This window comes from Terrapene carolina, unplaced genomic scaffold (assembly GCF_002925995.2).
Source record: "Terrapene carolina triunguis isolate 2854851 unplaced genomic scaffold, T_m_triunguis-2.0 Scaffold31, whole genome shotgun sequence".
Classification (NCBI taxonomy): Eukaryota; Metazoa; Chordata; order Testudines; family Emydidae; genus Terrapene; species Terrapene triunguis.
The window spans coordinates 612,509-624,342 of NW_020664382.1; the positions used below are offsets into that span (position 1 = coordinate 612,509).

The 11,834-nt window shown below is 41.7% G+C and overlaps 1 protein-coding gene across 1 annotated transcript in view; it reads left to right on the forward strand.

Annotated features, from left to right (window-relative positions):
* Positions 1-11,834, forward strand: part of LOC113406528 (cystathionine beta-synthase-like) — a 56,077-nt gene that overhangs the window by 43,361 nt on the left and 882 nt on the right. The window contains exons 11-17 of the mRNA XM_026651796.2: positions 270-354; positions 579-684; positions 1,463-1,540; positions 2,911-3,045; positions 4,611-4,719; positions 9,861-9,945; positions 11,618-11,787. Coding sequence (XP_026507581.1) covers positions 270-354; positions 579-684; positions 1,463-1,540; positions 2,911-3,045; positions 4,611-4,719; positions 9,861-9,945; positions 11,618-11,727 — 708 coding nt within the window. The 3' untranslated portion in view covers positions 11,728-11,787. The remainder of the gene's footprint in view (positions 1-269; positions 355-578; positions 685-1,462; positions 1,541-2,910; positions 3,046-4,610; positions 4,720-9,860; positions 9,946-11,617; positions 11,788-11,834) is intronic.

The window sequence follows — 11,834 nt, forward strand, 5'->3', positions numbered from 1 at the left end:
ACTTTCCTGGCGAGTCAGCTGGGAAGAGAGGAGAATGACCAGTTCTCCTTGTAGCTTTTCCCACAGTCACCTTATTTAAAAGACAAAGTACTTTCTACTAGTATAGGGAACGTCACTAATACCACAGCAGTGTGTGTTAGGCAAAAAAAAGCAGTTGCGGGATGTGAACGCAATTGTAAGTCTCTAATTTGAAACCGCTGAACAGCATCTCCTGAAAGGGGGATACGATCAGCTAGGTCTTTTGTCTCCTTTCCCCTGCACTCTTTTAGGTGGTGGACAAGTGGTACAAGAGCAATGATGAGGAGTCTTTTTCTTTGGCACGCATGTTAATCAGAGAGGAAGGATTATTGTGTGGTAAGAGCTGGTACTAATCCTCCAAAGTTTCCTGTGAATTAGATTGCAGCATTGTGCAAATCACTTAACTTGTCAAAGGGAAACCTTGTCAGTGTTGAGATTAGAGCTCCAGAGTTCTTTTCTCCACCCCTGAGCTCGACCCACCTTTCTCTGATCTTCTCCTCCTGTTTCACAAGTGGCTTCCACGTGCAGTGGTCTTGACTGTGTGATCTGGGTGTTGACAGGTGGCAGCTCTGGCAGTGCAATGTCCATTGCTGTGAAGGCTGCCAAGGATTTGACAGAAGATCAGCGCTGTGTTGTCATCTTGCCCGACTCCGTCAGGAACTACATGTAAGAAATTGCCCCGTTCCCTTTCTGCTTCGTGCCTGCTGCCTTCACGGAGGGTGAGGCATTCATACCAAGTTTAGACAAGCTTTTCCACAGTGTCTAGTGGTTTTTGGTTCCCAACTTGAGGACTCTGGCAGGAGCCTGGTTTACAGAAGGTGGGAACTCAGCGAAAATAAAGCCCCTTTAAGGTATCTCAGGTTTGGGCATCCAGAAGTCACTGGTCACTTTGGAAAAATTCGAGTCCTGAATTTCTTTAACCATTTTAATTGGGATCTCTTCTGGGACTTTTCAAGGAATGGTTGTCCTCTACTCTCTGCCTTGTGCTATGAATTGAAGAGAATACTATTGTAATAACAGCTTATGCCGGGGGGGGGAGGGGGGAATACAGTGTTACACTTGCTCTAAGTCCTGTGGCTAAATTCACCTGACCCCACACTTAAAATACAGCTTTACTCTGCGACACTGTTCAGTTCCCCATTGTGCAGCGTGGGAGCACAAAACTGTAAACGTATTTAATTTAATACCTTCCAGCACTTCTCCTCCATTACAAGCGGTCTCATTATATAGTTGTGCCATTTCCTTTCTTCTTTTTACAAATATTCTACCCACATATCCCTTCGCCATAAAGACTGGCTGAGTGCTATTATGTGTTTGTAATTATACCGCTATCTGTGCTGGAGGTACAATAGGGGATGTAACTATATGCCATTGTATGTACTACCAACACAAGTGTAACCTGCGGGGGAGCTCATGACCTCTTTGCTTTCTTGATGGTTTCCAGGTCCAAGTTTTTGAATGACAAATGGATGACCCAGAAAGGGTTCATGAAAGAAGAAGATGACCTCGTTAAGAAACCTTGGTAAGGCAGTCATGTTCATTTGAGTTTTGTGAGCCGGTTGCAATGGGGTGGGCCACTTGAAATTTCTCTGTAGCTTGCAATGTTTCCTTGTCTGTTTGAATTGATCCTCTGTACATTTGGGGATACGGTGAAGCCCACTTAAATCAGTAGAAATCTTTTGAGTTATTCACTTTGAGAAAGATTTGATACTTTTGCCTCGGTGACCACTGCAATTCTTAAATGAATGAAAACTTTTTAAACTCTTCCCCCAGCCCAGTTATTCATGATGTTTTAACGCCTCATTGATGTTTATGGCATCATCTACTATTAATTAGGCAGGTTGAGATGCATATATGCTTTTTGGGCGCAGGGAACTGTCTTTTTCGTTGTTTGTGCAGCGCCTAGCACAATGGGGCCCTGGTCCATGACTAGCACTCCTAGGCACTGTAGTAACATAAATAATAATCCTTTTGTCAAGTACAGTGAAATGGACATTGTCAACTTGACATCTAGTCAGTATCAAAACAGTTAAAAGAAGTTTGGGGGGTACTTAGCTGCCCTCAGGCCCCTGCTAGTCTTTATGGTTTTACGGTCCCTCTTTCCATCTTTAAACAAATCCCTGCCTGTCTCTCCTGTTGCTGCTGGAGGACCCCCACGCAAACAGGAGGGGAAAAGTTTGCTAACAGTCTGTACAGAGATCACTGACCGGACCCAGAGTGAGCAAATTGGAAAAATACCTTCTAATGTCTTTATTGGTATTGTGGTAATGCCCAGAAGCCCCAGGTAGGATTTGGACTCTGCTGTACTACATGCTGTACTAACAGAATAAGAGACACTCCTTGCTCCAAAGAGCTTAGTTTTTCCAATTATTTAGATGGTTAGCAGTTTGGGGCAGGGACTGACTGTCTCTTATTATGTGTAAGTACAGTGCCGTAGGGCTCTGACCTTGGCTGGGGCCTCTTGACATGACGTATGACAACTAACGGATGTTTAGTTTTGAGCCAAGATGCAAACCGTGGTTGTACCAGACAGTTGGATGAAATGGAGGCTGAGGGTAATGCTGATAGGAGCACATGGCTCCACAAACTATCTAAGTGTCTCACTAAATGGCTTCAAGTCCATTAAAATGTTCTTTTCCCTTTTTTGTAAATCAAGATGTAAATGACCAACTGGAGGTATCCGTAATTTCTGTTGGCCATCTGCCATGCAGGGATAGGAATCAAATAAGATGGAAAAGGGACATGGTTGTAATTATTTCCCTTACTGAGTCCTGAAGACCCAAGTGAGCCTTTCTGCTGGTAGCGAGGGGAAATCCTGTAAGGTATCTTAGGGCATGGCAATTTCAGAATGATCAGACGAGTTGCTGTAAAACCTATGTGTTTTGTCAATAGGTGGTGGCACCTCAAAGTTCAGGAATTAAGTCTCTCTGCTCCCCTGACAGTGCTTCCAGGTGTCACCTGTGAAAAGACCATTGAAATCCTCCGAGAGAAGGGATTTGACCAGGCACCAGTTGTTGATGATTGTGGGTATGTTCAGATATCAATATCTTCCTCCCTTCCCTCCCCCTCCAAAACAAATCTGTAAGTCAAGTTTCTATTTCTTATTTACTGTTTACACACAGTAAATGAGAAGTGTGCCTTCTGTCACTTAATTCTCCAGTATCTCCTGCAGCGTCAGCAAGAGGTCAGAAATGTCCTATTACATACCACACAGCTTTCAGATTTAAAATGCTGTCCTGTCAGGGCTACCCTGCTCTTGGTCTCATAGGTTTCTAGCTACCATGACCTGATATTTGAAATGTCTCTGTCTATAATGAAGAAATCCCTATATTTTTGTCTGGGGGGTCGCTGTGGACTCCTGGTAAGGAATAGATCAAAGTGAAACCTCTCATTTAATAAACCTGAGGGTGAACCACCACCTCTGCATGGTTGGGTGTTCTCCACAGATTCTTCATGGCATTTCGCTGCAGTGAAAACTGGAAAGTGGTTGCTAACCTGGGCCTAAAGAAATGTTTTAAATCTCAAACTTTGTGGCCAATGTCGAACATCTTCTTTCCCTCAGCCTCCATGGTGAGCGTGCTGAATGGTAGAAAGCTGAATGCTGATCTTTAGTGGTGACCTTAGCCTTGTCTCAGGTTTCTTATGGAGGCCAGCAAAGACTATTTAGATCTGCAAGTTCATTTAAACTACACGCAATCATGGTCAGACAACTGAGTGATTGGATAGACAGTAGCAGAAACCACTAGTTCACCAAAATCTTCTATTACTAGGTAGGAGCTCTGAGTCCTTGCCACAGTGTCCATCAGCCTCGTCATTTGGAATCCCTCTGAATTTAGCATGTGCCAGCACACTCCACAGTTCAGTGGGAAGGACCCATAACTATTAGCCCCACTTTCGTTTTGGCTCTGGAGTTGAGCACAGCCAGGTAGGAGGGAGGTCAGTAAAATGGCTAATTATAGCAAAACTAGGGAAAACTCCCATTTTAAATGTAATCCACAGCCAGGACATTCCCATCCAAACCTAAGACTTTCCCAGAAAACTGGCATATCTGATCACCAAAGCAGAGTTCACTTGGGGGGTATCTACACAGCAGAGAACCTCCCAGCCCAGGTCGACAGATTTGGTCTTGTGCTACCACACTAAAAATAGCTGTGTAGACGCTGGAGCTTAAGCTCTGAAGCCCACCCTCTTCCCTAAACTTCAGAGCCCGAGCTGCAGCGTCTACACAGCTATTTTTTACTGCAGAAGCACAAAGTCTGTCGACCTGGGCTCGAAGCAGGCTGCCACTCACTGGCAGGGGGGGTAGGGGTTTCAGAACCCAGGCTGTAGCCCCAGCAGGAATATCTGCACTGCTTTTCCTAGCCCCACAAGCCTGAGTCAATTGATCCAGGCTCTGAGCCTCAGAGCTGTTGGTTTTTCTTTGCTGTGTAGACATACTTTCAGAATCTGAGAACACCTCTGAAAATGGTGATCTACACCGTTAAACTGACTTTTGGGCATCCCTCTGAGGAAAGCCTGCTGAGAGTGCAGTTCACTTGTCTCTAGAAAACCCTGAGTGTCTGACATTGTTTGACCATGCCTCCTCTTTTCAGTGTGATTTTGGGAATGGTTACCCTTGGGAACATGCTTTCATCATTACTTGCTGGGAAAGTTCAGCCATCAGATCATGTCAGCAAAGTAATCTACAAGCAATTCAGACAGGTAAACCTGCTCTATGTCTACTTCTTTACTTTTCAAGTATTATTGTAGGTATCCGAGCATTACAGTGGCATAGGCTAGAGTAAGGTTTGAAGTGAGGCCATACAGAATCTTCTCTTTGAGAATGTGCCACTATGCATGCAGACCTGGGCTTGGATCTCATTTTAGACTCTAAACTCAGCCTGAGGTTATTGAAAGGCTCCCAGACTTGAGTTGGTTTATGGTGCTGCATCAGACCATTGAACTCTTGTGGGTTTGATAGGGACTTTTTTTCTTGTCATTGGGGTTTCTTTTTATGTTCTCTTCTCTCCTCCCCCCCCCTCCCCAACCTGAATGTAAAACTGAGTAGTGTGAGCCTCCATGGGAAGAAATAATTGAACTTCCAACAGCTCTTTTGTGTAAATTCCAATGGCAGTTGAAACCAGCAAGTGCTCGCTTTGCAACAAAGACTGGAATTGTCACAAGCTGGTGACTGATTAGTTCTGACTGCCATCAAAGTGCATGAAGCATTATGCCAAGCAAGTCTACCTGGCAGTCAGCTGTGCCATATTTATCATACAGTAAATGGGTATAATGGTATGGAGCTCCTGTGTAAAGGGATTGGAGATGTACTGATGATAAGCACTACAAGAGCTAGGTGATGTTATCATTAATCGGGAAGCTTATGACACTCAAAATAAATAGTAGGATATTATGTTTTAGTGAAAGGCCCTCCTTTGTATGGAAGGATTGGGACATAGCTTTCTTCAGGCTTTAGATTCAATATTACATTTAGTAGTAAATAATTAAGTTCATAATGGAGCTTAATTATTATTTAAAATTCTAGGGAGGGAACTGTATTCAACTATATCTAATTATTATATTCTTATGTATAATCTACTGGCTGCTTATTTTATAGCTTGGGAAAAGGAGGAGCTGCTAGTGCTTTATAGACAAAATTAAAGAAAAATATTTTTTTCTCCCTAGACATCAAATCAAACATCAGGTGAAACTCTGGTGTGTAACAAAACTGTTTAGTCCCTGTCGTCCCTCGCTTTGCTGGTCCCTCTGTTGCTCGTGCCTGTATCGTGTATTCATTGTTGTATCTGTAATAGTCAGTTCTTTGTGCCTCTCCTCCCATTTTCTCCTGAAAATGAACATCCCTCTTTTCCCCAGCTCCATCCCCTGGTATCTGCCACTGCTAATGTGCTGGCAAAAATACAGTTCTCTGTTTTTAAAAAAAAATCTGAATTGCTATTATTATTAATTGTCTTACTGTAGTACCTAGGTGCCCTAGTTGTGAACCAGAACCCCATTGTGCTAGGTGTTCTACAGCCACAGAACAAAAATAGATTGCCAGCTCCTTGGGGCAGGGACTAAGTACACCTCTACCTCGATATAACGCTGTCCTCGGGAGCCAAAAAATCTTACCGTGTTATAGGTGAAACCGCATTATATCGAACTTGCTTAGATCCGCTAGAGTGCGCAGTCCCGCCCCCCCCCCCCCTCCCCCCCCGGAGCACTGCTTTACTGTGTTATATCCGAATTCGTGTTATATCGGGTCACGTTATATCGGGGTAAAGGTGTATATAAAAGAAAAACAAAAGAATCCTAGATGTTTGCTTTTTTTTTTATTTTCAAACTAATTTGGAATCTGTGCCAGTGAAATTGGGAAAAATTTAAGAGTCCTCATTGTCCCAAAGATGATGTCAAGTATTGTTTGAAGGAATAGATCTTTGTTAAGGCACGCTTAAAATAAAATGGATATGTTTGGTATGACTGGAAGGTAAAGCAATCCTAGTGAAATAAAGAAACCCCTCTCAAGTATGGCAGTCACAATAATTTTCTTACCAACTGGTCACCTTACATTTGAAGAAGAATTACTTTTTTTGATTTAAAATGACCAGATATGCATTTACTCTCCTGAAGCCATGAAACATTACAGTCACAAAATAACCTATTCAAAAACAGGTACTGCAGATTACCGAATAGAGAGGATGGGCCATCCTTGTGAGAAAGGCACGAGACTGAGAGTCATGGAATCTGAGTGGTGGTGGTGGGATTAACAGCACGTCCCAAAGTATGCTGGGCATTATGCAGGTGTATAGGAAAAAACATCTGCCTTGAAGAGGAGGTGGTGAAGGCTAGGACTATAACAGCATTTAAAAGAGAACTGGATAAATTCATGGTGGTTAAGTCCATTAATGGCTGTTGGCCAGGATGGGTAAGGAACGGTGTCCCTAGCCTCTGTTTGTCAGAGGATGGAGATGGATGGCAGGAGAGAGATCACTTGATCATTGCCTGTTGGTCCACTCCCTCTGGGGCACCTGGCATTGGCCACTGTCGGCAGACAGGATACTGGGCTAGATGGACCTTTGGTCTGACCCGGTATGGCCGTTCTTATGTTCTTATTTACTTTGAGGTCAATCAGAAAATTTTGTTTGGATTTTGACTTTAAGATTTTTATATTTTTAATTTAATTTTTTATCTTATCACTGACATTTTGGAATATGTCAAAACAAAGTCCATTGAGAAATAAAGAAATCAAAATGTTTCGCTTAGTTTTTTTTCAAAATGAAACTTTGTCAAAATTGACACATTCTCCCTGTCCCACCTTCCATTTAGCTGTGACATTCTGTGCATGTTTCCAAGACCTGAAGAAGAGCTCTGTGTAAGCTTGAAAGCTTGTCTCTCTCACCAACAGAATTTGGTCCAATAAAAGATATTACCTCACCCACCTTGTTGAATTGGCATTTTCTGATGGAAAAAATGGCCCATCAGAAAATTTTCAACCAGCTCTGCAGCTCATGTTTAGAAAACAATGCCCCCCCACCCGTATGTTAGCTAATCAGATGATATGAAACATGTCTCAACATTCCATCTCCCAGTGAACACATCAGCTGCATCTTGCCTCTGTTAGCCAGAGGATAGAGTTTCTACCAGTTGGTAAGAAAACTTTGAGCCTGATCCTATACGTGGTAGTTTCATTGACATCAGAAGGAGTTTTGCCTCCGTACAGAATTGGGCAAAACGCATGCCATCACATCTAACCCTTCCAGTCTTAGGGAGTCTTGAAGGTGTATTTTAAAAGATAATGGTGGGGAATAAACGAAACCAAATTCTGAAAGTTTCCCAGGATTTCCATTATGAATAACAAATACTTTTAAATTGAAGCCTGCATTGTAGTTGCAAATTGTACACTCTAGTGGTGGCTCGTCCTAGCTTGCCGTTGCTTTAACAGTCATTGCATATATATGTATTTGTGACACACATCAGTGTTTACCAATCTATGTGCAAAGCCAGGGACTAAGAAAAAGTAGGTGATTTATATAGATTTAGCTTTAAATGATTGCAGTTAGACTTGGGAAAGTCTGTGTGTTAAACTGCAATGTTTAAAGTCAATGTGCTGCAGATAAAATATATGTCATAAAGAAAGGAAAACTCGAACCCGCGTGAAGGTGGAAGACACACAGTCTGCCTCGAGCCTTACTGAGTCAAGCCCTGGCTTGCGGCACAGTAACTTTCCATGTAGATAATCCCTCAGAGTCGTATCCTGCTCTTGATCCACATCCAAAAGTCCCACACTGGTTGCATAGATGAAGTGCAATATAATTCCTTTAATCCCTTGGGCCAATCTCAGTACAGTGATAACAGGTGTGGTTATCTTTCCTTGGGGTAGAACCCATGTAGTATCTGATACACCCTTTGTTGGCAGACTCTGTCCTGTATGTGCAGAAGAAGGAACTCAAAGATCTGACCAGCCTTTTCCAGGTCTTAATTCAGTTGTCCTCTCCCATAATAGCTTGGGTGGAGTTGTTTGGTCTCCGCATTTTTTTTTTTTTTAATGTAAATGATAGCTTGGATCCTCAAAGGTATTTGGGCACCTAACTCCTATTGATTTTCAGTGCAAATTTAGGAGCCCAAATATCTTTGAGGATCTGGGCTGTTGTCAATTTACAAGCACACACAAAAAGTACAATAAATAAAGACTTTGTGGAGTCAGTCTGTCCTGTTTCTCTCCTCTCCCCCCCCCCCTCACCCCCTCCACCTTTTAAAAAAAGCAAAACATGGTGTAAATCTCCTCTAGTTCACAGGATAGGAGCCCAAGCTCCATTTTCCAGTTCTGGCCATATTACTTACAGGAGAGGATTTATATCCCAGTCCAACACTGAGCTCCTTGCAGGATAAAGGCTGTACTCTATACAAGGCAAGTTCATCTGTGGTGTAACTTCACAGAAGTGTCCTTAAAAAGACACAGCTGATAGCCTGTATTACTTTTCGGATGGAAAATCACCCAGCTAATATACCAGATTTGTCTTCAAATTGATGGGAGCACATTGATGATACCAAAACATGATTGTTCATGGAATGCAATTTTGTGCTTTCTTTTAAATACCCAGCAAATGAGATCAGCCTGTAGGGCCAAATTTTTAAATGTATTGGGCACTTAACTCCCATGGGAATTAGGTGGCTAAATACCTTTCAAAAATCTGGTCTTTAGTGCTTTAATATTCTGTGTTGCTAAAGAAAAACCTTACAATAGTTTAAGCAGGTTCATTAAATTCTTGATTCTGAGTTCTTTGTTTGTTGCTTCTGAGTAATATGTTAGCTCGGGTTTGGTTTTTTCTTTTTTTTTTTCCTTTTTTTTTTTTTATGGCTTTTCTCACTGCTACCCTCCCCAAAACATCCTTTTTCCAAATCAACTTGCAGTCTGATTTCCCACCCCCTCACATCCATTCCCTCCAGAGTTGTACAGGTGAGTATATTCTTATGTTTACATAGCAACATTCTTTCATTAGACACATGGAACACTGATTTTTATCTGTTTTTTTTAAATCTCTCCTGTCTTTATTTTTTGTGTACGTGTGTCAAAATGAAAATTTCAGGTGCTATTTCCCCTTAATTTTTTTCTTTTCTTCTTTTCTTTTTGTCCAGCTTTTTTTCCCAAAAACCACAGCCCTTAACAAACCCCAAGAACTCAGTGGGACATGGATTCATTAAGTAGTAGTTGTAATGTACAGCACTTTGAACATGAACAACGCTGTACAAGTGCTAATTTATTATAATTTTAACGGTCTCTAGGATGGTAGGGGTGGGGGCTGTTGAACTTTTATGTTATTACAGGACACTTTGCTTTTAAGTTTGGTAACTTTCTCTCTTTTTAGATTCATCTGAAAGACAGCTTGGGGAAACTTTCTCATATCCTGGAAATAGACCACTTTGCTCTAGTTGTACATGAACAGATTCAGTGTGAGTATAACATAACACTCCTTGTAAAAGGTAGTGTATAGGGTGTGTGTGTGTATATATAAATAGTACCAAATGACACCGTGAGCTGTTATGTATGAGGCATTAGATATTGTGTGGTAAGAGTTGGGTAAACCAAAGGCCTCAACCACCTTACCCATGTAGGTATTCCTGTATAAGCCCATTACTAACACTGGACCACGAGAATGATGAAATGATTAGAAACGTTCTTTATAGTGAGACTCAAGAAGCTCAGTCACCTTAGCCTAAGAAAGAGTAAGTTAAGGGGTGACTTGATCACAATCTATAAGTATCCACATGGGGAACAGAAATTAGATAAGAGGGTTCTTCCAACTAGTAGACAAAGGTATAACAAGTTCCAGTAGTTGGAAGTTGAAGCTAGACAAATTCAGACTAGAAAAAAAGTGCACATTTATAACAGGGAGGGTAATTAACTGTTGGACAAACTTACCAAGAGTTGTGGTAGAATTCACGTCACTGGAAATTCTTAAATCAAGAGTGGATGTTTTCCTAGAACATTGTTCTAGTTCAAACAGGAATTAATTCAAGGAAGTCCTGTGGCCTGTGTTGTTCAGGAGGTTAGACTACATCGGGGTAGGCAACCTATGTCACACGTGCCAAAGGCAAGCTGATTTTCAGTGGCACTCACACTGCCCAGGTCCTGGCCACCGGTCCGGGGAACTCCTGCATTTTAATTTAATTAAATGAAGCTTCTTAAATATTTTAAAACCCTTATTTACTTTACATACAATAGTTGAGATATATATTATAGACTTATAGAAAGAGACCTTCTAAAAACGTTCAAATGTATTACTGGCACGATAAAGCTTAAATCAGAGTGAATAAATGAAGACTTGGCACACCACTTCTGAAAGGTTGCCGATCCCTGGACTACATGATCACAATGGTCCCTTCTGGCTTTATAGTCTAAGAATCTATGAGCATTGTGACAATGCACCACTTTGCATTGAGAAAATGATTGACGTCTAGCTTTTTTTGTGGGTGCCTAAAGTTGTGTAGAACACCGCATAGCATCAGTCATTTAAATTGTTCTTTCCATTGTGCATTACCTTGCATTTTTCTATACAGAATTTCACCTGTTGGTGTGTTACCCATTTGTTTGTTTTGTTAGGTCCCTCTGAAGTGACTTACAAGCCCCTCTAGACTTCACTAACCTAAACAGTTGTCTTTTGCAAATGTTGCCTCTTCACTGCTCACCCCATTTCCAGATCATTCAAATAATGCTAAGTACTAAGTCTCCTAGTACAGCAATGTGAGGCACTTACACTGCTAACATCTTCCATGTTGAAAACACAATTTATTCCAAACTTTTATCTCTCAGCTAGTTCCTAATCCATGACAGAAATTTACCTCTCTTCCCATGACTATTTAGTTTCCTTTGCAACCTCTGAGTAAATTTAGCAAAGGGTTTCATTTCAGTAATTCCTAGAGTGCTGTCAATAAGAATGGCAGCTCACCTCCATCTGAATGTACAATCGGTTGGGTAGGTTGGCTTCTTAACCATACCTGCGGGCCTCTGGTATTTTGGAGTCATAGTTGGCTTCTAGTTTTAGAAAGCAGTAGTATAAAAATTGAGTGTGTATTTGGTTTGAGCCTGCAAAGGTAGGAAAAATTTTCTTGTGTTTTTCTGTAGATCACAGTGACGGCTCCTCCAGTAAGAGACAGATGGTGTTTGGCGTTGTTACAGCCATTGACTTGCTTAACTTTGTGACTGCACGGGAGTGGGAAAGAAGGGCCACCTAAGTTCAAGGACCACTCTGCAACATCTTCCGTGGCATTTTGCAGTCTCTAGAAAGAATCAGGTCTCTCTCTCTCTCTCTCTCTCTCTCTCTCTCTCTCTCTCTCTCTCT